The following is a 15,960-nucleotide window of genomic DNA, read 5'->3' on the forward strand; positions in this document are numbered from 1 at the left end:
CGCAGCCCGATTCGTAACCACTACGCTACCAGAGCTCCTAGCACAGTACTGCTACATACAAATAGCTTACTGTGTATGAAGAAGAGAGTCATAACTTTCAATCCCAGCAACCTTACCTTTCTCCCACCATGCCAAGGATACTCTTTTCCCAACATGGCCAGTGACATCATTACCACTAAATGCAATGTACACTCTTCCAAGCTTATCTTTCTTGACCTCCCTTTTCATGTGACTCTGCTAACCCCTCTCACTTTCTCCAAGTATTCTTGTCACATAGCTTTCATTGCACCATAGTCTCCTGGCTTTCTTCTTTTCTAGCTTCTCTCCCTTCCACTCCTCTGCATCTCATTTCCCTGTGGTCTTAAGTGTGGAGTTCCTCAGGATGTTGCCCTAAACCCTCTACTCTTCTCACTCAACACATTCTCCCAAGACTAACCTACCCACATCCTTAGCTTTGCTTGACAACAATGAAGGTTTATATGTCCACACTGGACCCACCTATTCCCTTCTTTCTGGTTAAAGGCACCACCACCGATCATCATTGGTCCAGCCAGGAAGATGAGCATCAGTCCATCTGTTTCATCCACCTATTAAAAAGGCTTGTCAACTCTATTTCCCAAATATACCCTCCCTTATCTACTCCTGCATCCTAGTTAATAATCATTAACCTCTGACAGCTTTTTAAATTCCTCCACTTCTTTCCAACACAGCTGCCACTGTGTCAAAGTACCTCTCATATGGTGAGCACTCAGTAAATACTCATTTCTTTTCTCCTTCCTTTGAACATTCCGTTTCTGCACACAAGGGGAAAGAAGCCCATATATCCTTCAGTCTACTTACTTATGTCCAATGTCACATGTGTCATGTATGTCCATGAAGAGAGATTGAATATCTTGGACCAGGACACGACACTCATCAGACACAAAGCAGGTTCTCCCAGAGGTGTGAATGATGATAACGTATTTAGCTGGGATGTTCATCTTGGGGCAGTGGGATTTCCTGGCCTCCCAATCAGATCTCATAACAATGCTGGGACAAGCTATAGTGAGGCAAAAAGAACATGGGAGGGGATTCATTTTGCCCATCTGTCAACCATCTCACTGCTGAAGGCCTACATATTTACTCATCCCCACCACCCTCTGGGCATCCTGGCCTGACCCTAGGGCAGGATTTAGGGGAGTCCAGAAGTTCTCAAAATATCCCACCTAGGTCTCTGGGTGGCACAAAAGGTTTGTGCTTGACTTGTTGATGTTGTTGTGCCTTTAAGTTGGTTCCAGCCCATAGTGACCCTGTCCAGGGTTTCCTAGGAACAGCTAGTGAACTTGACCACTGAGCTTGTGGCTCAAATAGCTCAAACCCACATAGCAGCCCCACAGGAGAAAGGTCTGGTAATCTGCTTCTATAAAGATCGCAGTCAAGAAAACCCTATGGACTAGTTCTACTCTGCAACACATGGGGTCTCCATGAGGTTCTGTTTTACTCATTGGAATGGCAATTGTATGCACCAAGTGATTGGAATCATGAGGCAGTAACCATAGAGCAATAGATTTTGATACAATCAACAGAACCCAAAGCATAGATTTTGATACAATCAACAGAACCCAAAGCATAGTGGAATTATTGGCCCTGAGGGAACATGGATACTTTATTCCAAGGACACAGTGCATTTATTTACCTGCAGGATTGCAGGGGAGGGGTTCCATGTGTTTATGTACACATATGTGATAGGATCTTTATGGGGAAATTAGATTAATTTTCATCTGAAAATGTATCTTTAAGAGTCATTTATAATCCTATCTGTCAATGTAAAGGGTAATTAAAATTGACAGATGGCATTAGTTCAAATGAAGAGATCAAATTTATTCAGTACCCTAATATAAAAGAGCTAATTTTAAAAAAATACACTAAATCCAACAAAAGGCTAATACACTTATTAATTTTACTATTTTTGATATTGTTATTTGTTAAGACCAAAACCATATCTACATTTCATGACTTAAATTATGGCCATTTCTTCCTGTCAAGTCAATCAGTATAAGTGGTGACTTACATTTGCCTTCAGTTTACTAGTGTTGTTCTAGCTTTTGTAATAAAAAAGATATATTTGCATATACACATGTGAATATGGAAATGTGTCCTTTACACCAGATAAAATACCAAACATTCTCTTTGTGTATTTTATTCTTTCTCTACCTTCAAGACTGAAATTTCATGAAGGTGTGAATTTGTGTGTGTGTTTGTGTATATCTCAGTGTGTAGAATGATTGAAGAAATGAGTGTCTATACATTACACCAGGGATAATGCCATGACTCTAGCATTCTAGGACTCTAAGTGATAAAGAGGCATCCTGGAAGCTGAATAGAGCTAGGTAGCAAGTTCACTGTCAGGAGGAATCCAGTAAGAGTCAGACTGAAGAGGTCATTTCCAATGGCATTGTAGTTAGAAGAGGGTGAGTCTGGAGGTAGGGCAAGGCAGGGTTGAAGATCTTACCTTTTTTAAGACCTGTGTTCTGTGGAGACACCAGGCAGTTCTCTCCTTTCACAAAAAGTGGCTGACGGTACCTGGATGACAGGTAGCCCCTCTGGACAGCATACGAGATTAGGCCCTCCATGGCAGACAGTGCAGCGGGGTTGGGACTGTGCCCTGGAAGAAAGTGATCTATGAGGAACCTAGGTCTGGCCTGAGTTTTAGGAGAACTGTAAGGGGAGAATGAGGTGCCTGCTAGCCCCTGCATAACTATTGAAGTGAAGAATGAGAAGCAGGCTCTCCCAGGTCAAAAATGCTGAAATGTCCAGGATCCCCCTGCACAGAGCTCCCTGAAGAGCTCTCCTGAGAACTTGCCAAGGCTTCCTTTGTTTGCTCCCTCTCTGTGTGAAAGAACTGCGAGGCAGCACAATGTTCTGGAGCACCCACATGTCCAGGTCAGGATTTCCCATCTCTAGAGGCCCCTAGAATATATAAGACTCTGTACCTGAATTAACTCAATTCTCACCACAGACCTCTGAGGTAGATGATATTATTTATGTGCATTACTCATGAAGTTAAGTAATTTGCTCAAGAGCCTGCAGCTAACAAGTGAACACCCAGGTTGCAATGAATAATATTAAAAACAAGACCAGGATAAACACAAACAGTCCTCTGATCTGCTGAAAAGATGGTGTTAGACATGACAGGTATGGGTTCATGTTCTGATTCCTTTCCTGTTAGCTGAGTTACCTGGGATCATTTACCTCTCTAACCCTCAGACTGCACCTTTGTGCAGTAGGGATCATGAGACTTATATGGGTTATCTCAAAGGGTACTTGAAGAAGAAAATGAGAAACTGCATAGGCGAGAATTCTGTTTTATAGTACAGGGTGCACACACTCAATGTCATGATCCTAGAGCATGTATGTTAGTATGGAGTTTGTTGTTGTTGTTAAGTGCCATCAAGTCAGTTCCAACTCAAACCAACCCTGTATAGGGTTTCTGAAGAGCAGCTGGTGAGTTTGAACCATTGACCTTGTAGTTCAAACCAACCTTGAGGTCAAGTGCTTATCCTACAGCACCACACTAAAACTCCAATACGGAGTTTGAGGAGGAACAATAGACAGAAGAAAGTAGAAGAGATTTCAGGATTGGAGGCCTCAATAAAGCTTTTTAAAAATTGGACAGAAAATCTAGAAGTAAGAGAGATGAACGGAGGATGTGCGTGACAAGAAACTGGAAATAATGGCCTGGCTCTATAAAAGTGTCAGGGCTGCAGAGGAGAAGGTCATTATATAGAGGAAAGCGTTGAAGCTCTGAGCCTAGGTGAGAACAGGAAGAGAACAGGACTGTAGACAGACAGTTGGAGAGCATCTCTACTTATAAGATGGCCAGAAGAAGAGGAGCTTGCATTAAAGTCTGAGAAGAAAGCAGAGCAATAGGAGGAGTACTGTTATAATGCCATGTCATGAAAGACTAAGGAGAAGGGGACTCCTGGACAGAGTGGTTCAACAGAGAAGAGTGAGAAACAACAGAGTACTGAGACAAGGGAATAGGTGAAGAGTGCAGACAACCCTTTGAAGAAATGTCAGCCAGGGTGACCATTACCTTCTTTGGTGCCAAAGAAGGCAAAGCCCAGGGAGATATTGCTGTAGTCTTGGGTGTGCCTGCCTTGAATGTTCCAGCCAACACCTTCATACACTTTACCATCATTCCCAACCAGGAAGCTGTGGAGTAAGGAATTACAGGTTTAATACCTGGCACCATGTTACATTCCTACAAGAGGAAACCACTTACCCATTCTCAAAAAGAAGAAAGATTCAAACGATGTTCATGAAGAAGAATTTGTACTAACTCTTTCCAAACAAAGTAGACCAAGTTATTGATAATAGTGCTTAAAATTAAGAAGAACCCACTCCTATAGTCTTTACCTCCCTTCCTTGTTCAGACACCTAGATTTTATATAAATTATTTTCTATGTTTGAAAGAAGAGGCCTCTTAATAAACCCAACCACACAACATAAGAATCTTCTTAGCTTTATGGTTTTTTTAGACATGGCTTTCCTCTTTCCTCCAAAATGTATGCAATCTGTGTTCGTTTGATTTCGCTCCAACAGAGAAATTGCCTGAGGTGGACTTCTCATGAAGTAATGCCTGAAACGATGACTCGGGTGTAGGCAGCTTATCAGAAGTCAGACTGAGAGAACAAGAAGAGTAAGACAGAAGGAAGAAACTCAACAAAGCATGCAGAGTTGGCCTGGCTTCGTAGTAGACAACTGAAGCTCAGCCTCCCCTGGTGACCCACTGAGTAACCAGGTATGTTCATTTTCAAATTGTCCTACAGAATGGCTGGAGAGCTAAAAAAATTTATCCAACTAATCCTGTGCCCTAGGGAAACATTAATTCCCCTCACCAACAAAACAGAGCCCACCTTAACGACATGGATGGAGTAAAGCTTTCAGAATCTTCACTTGCTGCTGTAGCACAGCTCAAGGAGCTCTTGTAGTGTAGTGGTTACAAGTTTGACTGCTAACTTCAGGGTCAGCAGTTCAAAACTACCAGTTGTTCCATGGGAGAAAGATGAGGCTTTCTGATCCTATAAAGATCTACAGCCTAGGAAACCCCATACAGGGTCACTGTGTATGGGTCAGGACCAACTCCACGGTATATAACCAACCAACCAATCTTGTGTCTTAGGGGAACATTAATTTCCCTTCACAAACAAAATAGAGTCCACCTTAATGACAGGGATGGAATAAAGCTTTTGGATCCTTCACTTGCTGATGTGGCACAACTCAAAATGAAAAGAAACAGCTATAAACATCTATTAATAATCAAAATGTTAAATGTACAAAGTATGAATCTAGGAAAATTGGAAGTGGCCAAAATGAAATGAAACACATAAAAAGCAATATCCTAGGCATTAGTGAGCTGAAATTGACTTTTTGAATCTGACAATCATATTCTCTGCTACGCTGTGAATGACAAGTTGAAGAGGAATGGCATCCCATTTATTGTCAAAAAGAACATTTCAAAGCCTATCTTGAAGCGCAAAGCTATCCATATGTCTACAAGGAAAACTACTTAATACAATAATTATTCAAATTTACGTGTTAACCACTAATAACAAAGTTGAAGAAATTGAAGATATTTCAAACTTCTGCAGTCTGAAATTGATCAAGCATGTGAACAAGATGCATTGTTAATTGCTGGCAATTGGAATGTGAAAATTGGAGAAAGAAAGAATCACAGAAGAGCAAGTTATAGGAAAATAGAGCCATAGAGATAAAAATGACACTGAAGATCACATGATAGAATTTTTCAAGACCAACTTATTCATTGCAAATATCCTTTTTCAACAACATAAACAGGGACTATACACATGGATCTCACCAGATGGAATACACAGGACTCAAATAAACTGCATCTATAGTTCTGCAGGAGAAAGATGAGGCGTACTGCTCCCGTAAGTTTTACAGCCTTGGAAACCCTGTGTAGGGTCACTATGAGTCAGAACCAACTCCACGGTACTTAACAACAACAACAACATAGAAAGAGAGGAGTCCTAGTGTGGCACTGTGGGTAATGCACCAGACTGCAAAGCTGTTTGAACTGCAAGGTCAGCGGTTCAAGCTCATCAGCCGCTCGTTGGAAACCCTATACAGGGTCTCTATGGGTCGGAACTGATTCGATGGCATTAACAACAACAGCAACATAGAATGAGAAGACTCCTGATGTGGGTGCTGTAAGACAAGAAATGGACTTCAAACCACAAAGTCAGCTGTTCAAACCCACCAGCTCCTCATCGGAAGCCTTATACAGAGTCACTATGAATTGGAACCAACTCAATGGCACATAACAATAGCAACCACAAATGGGAAGAAATGATGGAAAAGTTCATTATCATGAGTTAGATAAGGTCAGGGACCATCAATATAAATTTAAGTTGAAGCTGAGGCAAATTAAACAAGTCCACAAGGGTCAAAGCACGACACTGAGTATCTATCACCTGAATTTAGAGACCATCTAAAGAACAGATTTGACGCGTTCAACAATAATAATTGAAGATTAGATGAGTTATGGAATTATAACAAGGACATCATACATGAAGAAAGCAAAAGGTCATTAAAAAGACAGGAAAGAAAAGAAAATATCGAAGTGGACGTCAGAATAGACTCTGAAATGTGCTCTTGATTGTAGAATAGCTAAAACAAAAAGAATAAATAATTAAATAAAATAGCTGAATAGAAGATTTCAATAGATGGCTTGAAAGGGCAAAGTAAAATGTTATAATAAAATGGCAAAAGACCTGTCATTAGAAAACATAAAGGGAAGAACACACTCAGCATTTCTCAAACTAAAGGAACTGAAAGAAAGAAAGAAAAAAACCTCAAGTCTTGAGTTGAAATATTGCAGGATTCTATGGGCAAATTATTGAACAGCACAAAAAAACATCAGAAGATGTTTAAGGGAATACGTAGTCACTATGTCAAAAAGAATTGGTCGACATTCAGCCTTTTTCATAGTGTAGTATATAATAAAAAATTGATGGTATTAAAGGAAGAAGTCCAAGATGCACTAAAGACATTGGTAAGGAACTGGGCTCTAGAAATTAACAGATAAGCAACTGAAATGTTTCGGTGAAGGGATGCTGGACTGGAAGCACTCCCTGGCCAGCCAACTGGAGGAGATCCATGTTTGTGCCCATTGTGAAGGAAGGGTTATCTGGCAGAGGGTAAAAATTATCAAGCAATTTCATTGATAACACACCTAAATGGAATTTTACTGAAGACAGTTCAAAAACATTTGCAGTGGTATATCAACAGGGAAGTGCCAAAGATTCAGGCCAGATTCAGAGGAGAATGTGGAATGACAGATATCATTGGTGATGTGAGAAGGATCTTGGCTAAAAGCAGAGAATGTCAGAAAGATGTTTACCTGTATTTTGTTACTAAGCAAAAAGACATTCAATTATGGGCCATAGAAAAGTGTAGATGGCATTGAAAAGAATGGAAATTCCAGAACTATTCATTGTTCTTTTGCAGAGGCTGTACATAAACCAAGTGGTATTGATTCGAACAGAACAAAGGGATACAGTGTGGTTTAAAATCAGCAAAGATGTGTGTTAGGGCTATATCCTTTCACCATATTTATTCAATCTATATGCTGAGCAAATAATCTGAGAAGCTGGATTATATGAAGAAGAACATGGCATCAGGATTGGAAGAAGACTCATTAGCAAGCTACAATACTGTGTTATGCAGATGACACAACCTTGCTTGCTAGAACTGAAGAGGACTTGAAACACTTTTTGATGAAATAAAAAACTACAAATCCTCAAATGATTACACTTCAAAATAAAGAAAATAAAAATCCTCACAACTGGATTATTTATTTATTTATGATGCAACATCATGATAAATAGAGAAAAGAATGAATTTGTCAAGGATTTAATTTTACTCAGATCCATAATCAACTTTCATATAAGCAGCAATCAAGAAATCAAAAGACATGTTGCATTGAACAAATCTGCTACAAAGGATCTCTTTAAAGCGTTCAAAAGTAAAGATGTCAGTTTGAAGACTAAGGTATACCTGACCCAAGCCATGGTCATTTTCAATTGTCTCATATGCATGTGAGAGCTGGACAAGAATAAGGAAGACCCAGAAGAATCGAAGCATTTGAATTATGATGTTGGTGAAGAACATTAAATAAACCATCGACTGCCAGAAAAGCAAACAAATCTGTCTTGGAAGAAGGGCAGCCAGAATGCTTCTTAGAAACAAGGATGGCAAGACTTCATCTCACATACTTTGGACATGTTATCTGGAAAGACCAATCATGGTTGGTAAAGTGAAGGACTAGAAAAAAGCAGACACTTAATGAGATGGACAGACACAATTGCAGTAACAGTGGACTCAGGGCCGGGCAATGTTTTCTTCTATTTTACATAGGGTCGCTATGAGTCAGAATCAATTCAACAGCACCTAACAACACCACCAGAGCCTTAGAGAAAATTTCTGGAGCAAAAAAGCGAAGATATACAGTGAACACTTGAGACAGGAAGCCCTTACCATGTACAGTAAGTCTCCACTGGGTAGCCAAAGTCAGAAGTAGACTGAAGAAATGTGTTACCAGGCACAAACAGGGTCTACTGGAGTGGTCACTAGGGTAACAAATGGAAAATCACCTCACCAGGGTAAAAGCCATATACATGTGGTGTGGAAAATATAGGAGAAGCAAAGAAATAGGTTTGAGCCACACTGTTTCCACAACTTTGCAGCTGCGTGACTTTGATGAAATCAAACAACCTCCCAGTCTTTCATCCCCTTACCTGTAGCACAGAGATGGTCATACTTGCCCTATAACCTCACAAAGTTGTCAAGAGCAAGTGCACTATGCATGTGACGATTGTTTGTAACCTATGATGTACTATGTGACCAGGGGTAGCGAGGGGTAGAAATTAAAGCAACATTTAAGTCTCCATGTTTCCTTTGAGATATTGTAAAGACAGGGACCTTCTAGAAAATTCTGGATGATTTGGAATTTTATGGAATTTCTAAATACTGTAGTCAATAGGAAATCAAACAACCACATCCCAGAAAACTGGGAGAACAGAGATAGGAAAGGATGGGAAGAACAGCTTTGACCATGAGCCTCCAGGCCCACCCAGATCCAGTTGCTTACTTGTAGGCCACATCGCACCATTTGTTGTTATGGATGTGATGGGTCTGCAGTTTCCGTAGCATCTGACTGCAGACAGTCTGGTTGTGACACTCCAGTCCAGGGAGGTGATGTATGATAAGGAAGTCCACTGGCGTGGCTAGCTGGGTGCTGCAGTCAACAGCTTCTGCCCCCCACTCTTCGCGAGAGTCCATGATGGAGACATCTGTGGGGAAACCACAGGGACATCACAGAACTCATCCTGCCCCATCACTTTCACATTAGCCACTTTAGTCTGTGTCTGTCCCCACAGTGGTAGAAAAGCCCTGGGATGGGGTATGGAGCTAAAGTATACACACCCTTCCCTTATCACCTCCATTCTCCATTGTACCTATCCTCACCTCAACACACAGCCTCAACAGAGAAGCCCAGATGATCTGCTCCCTCTCCCAGGGATGGGGAGATCCCATCTTTCTGCTTCTTCCCTGCTCTGCTCCAGGCTCTACTTCAGGAAGCATTTCCAACTCACTCACTCTTAGGAGAATGATGACTTTCTCTCTGACTTGCATTGCATCCTTCATCCTCTACTTCCTCAGCCTAAGGATTCCTCCAGGCAGCCTGTGTCACCCCTTCAGTCTGAGGGCATCTCGTGGCAGGGCTGTGTCTTCCCCCACCCAAAATGAGAACTCCAAGAGGGTAAAGTATGGTCCGTCATACTCAAACTAGGGGATTCTTGACCTAGGTCAATCAGTACAGATGATTTGCCAGTGCCCCTCTCCAGATCTCAACCCCAGGTTGCACCCATCCTAACCATAATGTGGCTATGCAGACCTGAGACACATTTCTGGTCTCATGAGAAGCTCCAATAGGTTCCCCGAGCCTCCTCACCATTCAAATTCAGTTTGCCTCTTTCGGTGAGTTTGGAAACATTGCTAAGCAGGTCCTGAAGTTTCTCTGGCAAGTCTTTAGTTTGTGTTTCATTCCAGAAGGAATAACCTGCAAAAGAACATTCTATCTGCATCAGTCCTCAGAAAATCCCAATACCAGTTACCATTCCATTACACTGTCTTTCTGCTTCCCCGAATCCTCAAGCCCCCCCCACCCCCACCCAGGAAACTCTGACTAAAGGACCACTTCCAAGACGAGCTACATGGTTAAGAGTCAGGCTGCCAACCTCAAGGTCAACAGTTCAAAACAACCAGAGGTTCTGTAGGAGAAAGATGAAGGGTTCTGCTCCCATAAAGATTTACAGCCTCAGAAACCCTGTGCAGGATCACTATGAGTCGGAACCAACTCTACAGTACTTAACAACAACAACCCTAGGTAATCCCCCAGGATGATTGTTAAATAGCAATATTGTAGCTGATATATAACCTTATATGTTGTTGTTGTTGTTGTTAGGTGCCATCAAGTTGGTACCGACTCATAGCGACCTTATATTGGCTATAATATATATGGGGGAGTATGGTGACTCCATACAATAAACACTAGACTGTGAGCCACAAATTCCGTGATTCAAGCCTACTAGCTACTCCAAGGGAGAAAGATGAGGTTCTCTGCTCCAATGAAAGTCTCAGAAATCCTATACAAGGTCACTAAGAGTCAGAACCAATACCACTATACTTGACTACAACTAAACAACAGCAACATAATATATAGCCAACTAAATAATCAGAAAATGTATCCTTTTCTGCTGCATCTGCACATGTAATTGATGCAAATAAACCTGGAAATGTAGCCAGACTCATCAAATCCACAAAGCCCATTTGGTAAACTCTCAAACTAATAGATGCACTGGGGAGAAGTGTTACAGAAGGAATTCCAATTACTTGCATGAATCAAGTCAGTCCCTCCAGGATTTCTTTTGGAAGCCTGGGCTAATCATACGTCTGTGTGTCTCAAGGAGCTTTCTCTTATTTGCAAGTGTAAAATCAAGTCCTATATTGGATCATCATTGATGTAATAATAATCCAAATACAGTCATTGCTTATTGGGTTTAACTGCCCAAATGCTAAAATTTTCACACTCATTTTCTCATTGGAACTTCACAGTTTATTGTTGTTGTTTTTGTTGTTAACTGTCTTCGAGTTGGTCCCAGACTCATGATGACCCCATGCATAATGGAAGGAAATACTGCCAATTGCCATGGCATCCCCAGGAGAAGTTGCTGATCAGATCCTTACAATCCATAGAGTTTTCATTGGCTGATTTTCAAAAGGAAATCACCAAGCCTTTCTTTCTACACAATAAGTTTAGGAAATCATAGATCTTATCACAATTTCCAGGTGGTAGTAGGAGGTGTATAGAAAGAAAATTATTGTTTAAAGAAGCTGAGAGCTTGTTTAAAATCACAGTCAAAGGCAGGGCAAAGGTTTGAATCCAGGTCTATAGACTCTAAGTCCTAAATGCAAAACCACTCTTTCTCTTTAAGCACAAGCACTTGCAGAATTCCTATTATGGTACTTAAGAATGACTCTTCTCATTTGCTCTCTGATCCAGTGAAAGAAAACTCACCCCAGGCACCGAGACCCAGAGTGGAGAAGACAAGAAGCCTTGGCAGCATCCTCGTGTGGTCCCCGGACACCAACAAGGAGGAGAGCATGTGCTGTGGACCTGGGGAGATACTGACAATTACCATGCTTGTACCCACTTTCCAAACTGGAGCACCCAGCCTTGTACTTGGTACACCCACTGCCCCCCACCTCCTCACACTATTTTATGAACATCCTGAGGATCAGGGCCCTGGCCAGGTACCTCAGAGTCCTCAGCACAAGTCAAGTGCTTGTCAAATAGGTAATGAGGCTAAACACCCCTTCCTTCTTATTACTCTGGACAACTCAATTTCATTGAATGCCTACTATGTGCAAGGCCTGTGTCGACACTAGCATGTGAGCTTATTTAATCCCCACATTAATTCTGTAATATAGGATTCTTAATGTCCCTTTTTAAAGAAAATGCAAGCAAGATCCAGCTGTTGCAGAAATAAGATTTCAAATTCCCATGGAAAGGACTAGTACAGAGAAGGAGATAAGGTGAGGAGGCTACAAGACTAGAGCCAAACTCATCTGAAATAATTTACAACAGAGACTTTTCTTATTTGAAGAAAGGGCTCAGGAAGAGAACCCAGGGAAATTTTCTCCACCATGTTAACATTCTAACGTAATGGAGTCTAATCCCTTAGACTGGAGAGAACTTCTCAAGGAGAAACACACTACACTCACATTCACACTCAGAAATACCTGTGGCACCTGTGCTGTCCCAGCTCCAGCAGGTCAGAGTGCAGGCAGCTCGCCCCTCATTGGTCAGACTCCTTCCCCTACTGCTATCTCCTCTGTCTTCACCCTCCTCTCATTAGAGGGCATCCCCCCACCCCACCCCCTAGTAATGAGAACACTCAGGCTCACTCTGGCTTCCTAGAGAGGATAGGAAAGTCTAGGATACCCAATCAAAGACAGAAAGGAAAAAGGGCAGAGTTCTGAGGCTCTGAGTCAGCTCCTTCCACAGCACTGAGAAGAACTTAGATGAGACCAGACTCGCTGAGAGTCATCAGGTGACCCGCCCTGTGAATAAGCCTGTCACTTCCTCCCTGGGAAAGAGTGAGATTGCCCAACTCTCCTGAGCTCCTTCCTCATCCCAGTCTTCAAACAGCCAGTCCCACCTGGGGACACATATGAGACCTAGGGTCCCTAACATCTGGGTATTTCCAGGAGTTTGTCACTCACCAACATCCCTGAGCTCCCTTTCAGGGGCAGGATAAATAAGTAAGCAAACAACAACAACAAAATAAAACAAAATCATCAGACAATCTCTTTGATATCCCATGCAAGTGAAGTTTTACTAAAGGTAATCAGAAATGGCTGCAAGCATACATTAACAGAGAACTTCCAGAGGTTCAAGCCAGATTCAGAAGAGGCCGTGGAACAAGGGATAGTATTGTTGATGGATCTTGGCTGAAAGGAGAGAATATCAGAAAGATGTTTACCTGTGCTTTATTGACTACGCAATGGCTTTCAATTGTGTGGATCATGACAAACTATGGACAACATTGCCAAGTATGAGTATTTTGGAACACTTAATTGTGCTCATGAGGAATCTGTACCTTGACCAAGAGGCAGTTGCTCAAACAGAACATGAGAATACTGAATGATTTAAAATCAAGAAAGATGTGCGACAAGCTTGTATTCTCTCACTATACTTATTCAACCTGTATGCTGAGCAAATAATCCAAGAAGCTGGGTTATACGAAGAAAAACGTGGCATTGGGATTGGAGGAAGACTCATTAACAACCTGTGATATGCAGATGATACAACCTTGCTTGCTGATAGTGAAGAGGACTTAAAACATTTACTGATGAAGATCAAAGAGCACAGCCTTCAGTATGGATTGCATCTCAATGTCAAGAAAACAGAAATTCTCACCACTGGACCAATAAACAACATTCTTATCAACATAGAAAAGATTGAAGTTGTCAAGGACTTCATCCTTCTTGGATCAACTATCAACACTCGTGGGAGCAGCATTCAAGAGATCAGATGATGTATTGCATTAGGAAAATCTGCTGCACAAGACCTTTTTAAAGTGTTGAAGAGCAAAGATGTCAGCTTGAGGACTAAGGTGCACCGGACCCAAGCCATGGTATTTGCAATAACCTCATATGCATGTGAAATCTGGACAGTGAATAAGGAAGACTGTAGAAGAATTGATGCTTTTGAATTATGATTTGAAGGAGAATATTGAAAGTGCCATGAGCTGCTCATAGAACCAACATATCTGTGTTGGTCAGAGTGCTCCTTGGAGGCCAGGATGACCAAACTTTGTCTCTCATACTTCAGACATATTGTCAGGAGGGACCAGTCGCTGGAGAAGGATATCATGTTTGGTAAGGTGGAGGGTCAGAGAAAAAGAGCAAGACCCCCAACGAGATGGATTGGCCAAGTGGCAGCATCGGTGGACTCAAGCGTGACAACTGTAGTGAGGTTGGCCCAGGATTGGGCAGTGTTTCATCTGCTGTGCATAAGGTCGCTATGAGTTGGTACCGACTCAATGGCACCTAACAACAACAACCTATTTGTAGGACAAGCACTGTGGCTCTGTAAGATAAACACTGGACTTTTATCCATGAGTTCAGCAGTTTGAGCCCACCAGTTGCTTTGCAGGAGAAAGTCTTTCTGCCTCCATAAGACTTACAGCCTCAGAAACTCTATACAGGGATACTATAAGGCGAAACTATCTCCATAGCAACAACCACCTATATGTCATAGCCCTTGGGGTGTTGTAGGCTAAGCATGGGGCTACTAACAGCAAGGTCTGCTCAAACCCAACAACCAATCACTCTAAGGGAGAACAATGAGGCTGTCTTCCACCATAAAGATTTTCAGTCTCTGAAATCCCAAGAAACAGTTTTACTCTCTCATATAGACTCCGTCACAAAGGAGCCCTGGCAGTATAGTGGGTCACATGTTGGGCTGCTAACTGCAAGGTTAGCAGTTTGAATCTACCAGCCATTCTGCAGGAAAAAGAGGAGGCTTTTTGATCCTGTCAAGATTTACAGCCTCAGAAACCTATACAGGGTCGCTATATGTGTCGAAGACCTTGTGTGGCACTGTAGGATAAGAACTGGACCGCAAGGAATCAACATTGGAAACAACTCAATGAGAGTGGGTGGGTGTGGTGAAACCTATATATCCTTCTCCCTCCTGCCTAAGGGACTGAAATCTGAGGGCACTTTGCTAAGGGCCAAAGCAGCCTTCGTTCCATTTTATGTCTTGATTTAAGTTTCAGATGTCAATTTTCTTGAGTACTTTGTGCACATTTGATGGCTGAACTGCAGTCAGCAGCAGAATGTATTTAAAAATGGGATTGTTGATTGAGGCCACTCCCTTAGCCAGAACAGGTGAGCCATTTTCCCCCTCAGACTTCCCTGGGAATGCCCCTTAATGGAAATCAGGCTGCCAGTGTCACATGATTGTGATGACATGCCCCAAGGGCCTCAGAGGTAATCCTGTCAACTTTCCTATCCACCACAGTCCCCTCCTGACTTCTGTAGCCTTGCATGCAAATGTGGTTTATTGTAGTCTTCAGTTTTAGTTGTGGGCGGAGGTGATTTGCTCCCTGTGCTATATAAAAGGTTGCTACATAGGGGTGGAACTTTGTATTTTCATCATGGTGTCATGCTGATTTCCCTCATCCAGATGATGTGTTTGTTTTATCTTGTCTTTAATCTTTATTAAAACTTAATAAAGAGTCTCTACAGGTGTGTGGCGCTGCAGGCTAATGCTCAGGACTGCAAGGTTAGTTTGTAACCACAAGGTCAGCGGTTCAAGCTCCCCAGCACTCCTTGGAAACCCTATACAGGGTTGCCATGGGTTAAAACCAACTTGATAACACTTACCAACAACAACTGGTGGGGTGCCATAAACATTCGACTTCAAGATCGGTTTGAATTGCAAAGGTCAACTGTTCAAACTCACCAGCTGCTCCTCAGAAACCCTATACAGGGCTGCTATGAGTTGGAATTGACTCAGTGGCAATTACAACAACAACAACAACAACAACAATATATATAAGGCGCTCTAGTGGAGTCCTGGGGTCCTAGTGTGGCGCTGTGGGCTAATGCATCAGACTGCAAAGTTGTTTGAACTGCAAGGTTGGTGGTTCAAGCTCGCCGGCTGCTCCTTGGACACCCTATACAGGGTCGCTATGGATCCGAATCTACTTGATAGCACTTAACAACAACAAGTGGAGTACCGGAAATAGCTCTGGTAGCATTGTTGTTGTTATGTGCCATGGAGTCAGCTCCAACCTTTGTGACCCTTTACAGGGTTTCTAA

The 15,960-nt window shown here is 42.1% G+C and overlaps 1 protein-coding gene and 1 pseudogene across 2 annotated transcripts in view; both read right to left on the reverse strand.

Moving 5' to 3' along the window:
- PGLYRP4 (peptidoglycan recognition protein 4) overlaps positions 1–11,693 on the reverse strand; it is a 13,559-nt gene extending 1,866 nt beyond the window's left edge. Inside the window, exons 1-6 of one of the 2 annotated variants that reach the window (XM_006861454.1) lie at positions 11,645–11,693; positions 10,034–10,126; positions 9,155–9,365; positions 4,076–4,194; positions 2,492–2,644; positions 841–1,039 (exon numbers count right to left, since the gene is read on the reverse strand). In XM_006861454.1, coding sequence (XP_006861516.1) covers positions 841–1,039; positions 2,492–2,644; positions 4,076–4,194; positions 9,155–9,365; positions 10,034–10,126; positions 11,645–11,693 — 824 coding nt within the window. Of the gene's footprint in view, positions 1–840; positions 1,040–2,491; positions 2,645–4,075; positions 4,195–9,154; positions 9,366–10,018; positions 10,127–11,644 lie in introns of both variants that reach the window. The other variant, XM_006861453.1, reaches the window with a different exon arrangement.
- LOC102840066 overlaps positions 1–15,960 on the reverse strand; it is a 1,013,887-nt pseudogene that overhangs the window by 885,511 nt on the left and 112,416 nt on the right.

Source organism: Chrysochloris asiatica, unplaced genomic scaffold (assembly GCF_000296735.1).
Source record: "Chrysochloris asiatica unplaced genomic scaffold, ChrAsi1.0 scaffold00042, whole genome shotgun sequence".
In the NCBI taxonomy this organism is placed as follows: Eukaryota; Metazoa; Chordata; class Mammalia; order Afrosoricida; family Chrysochloridae; genus Chrysochloris; species Chrysochloris asiatica.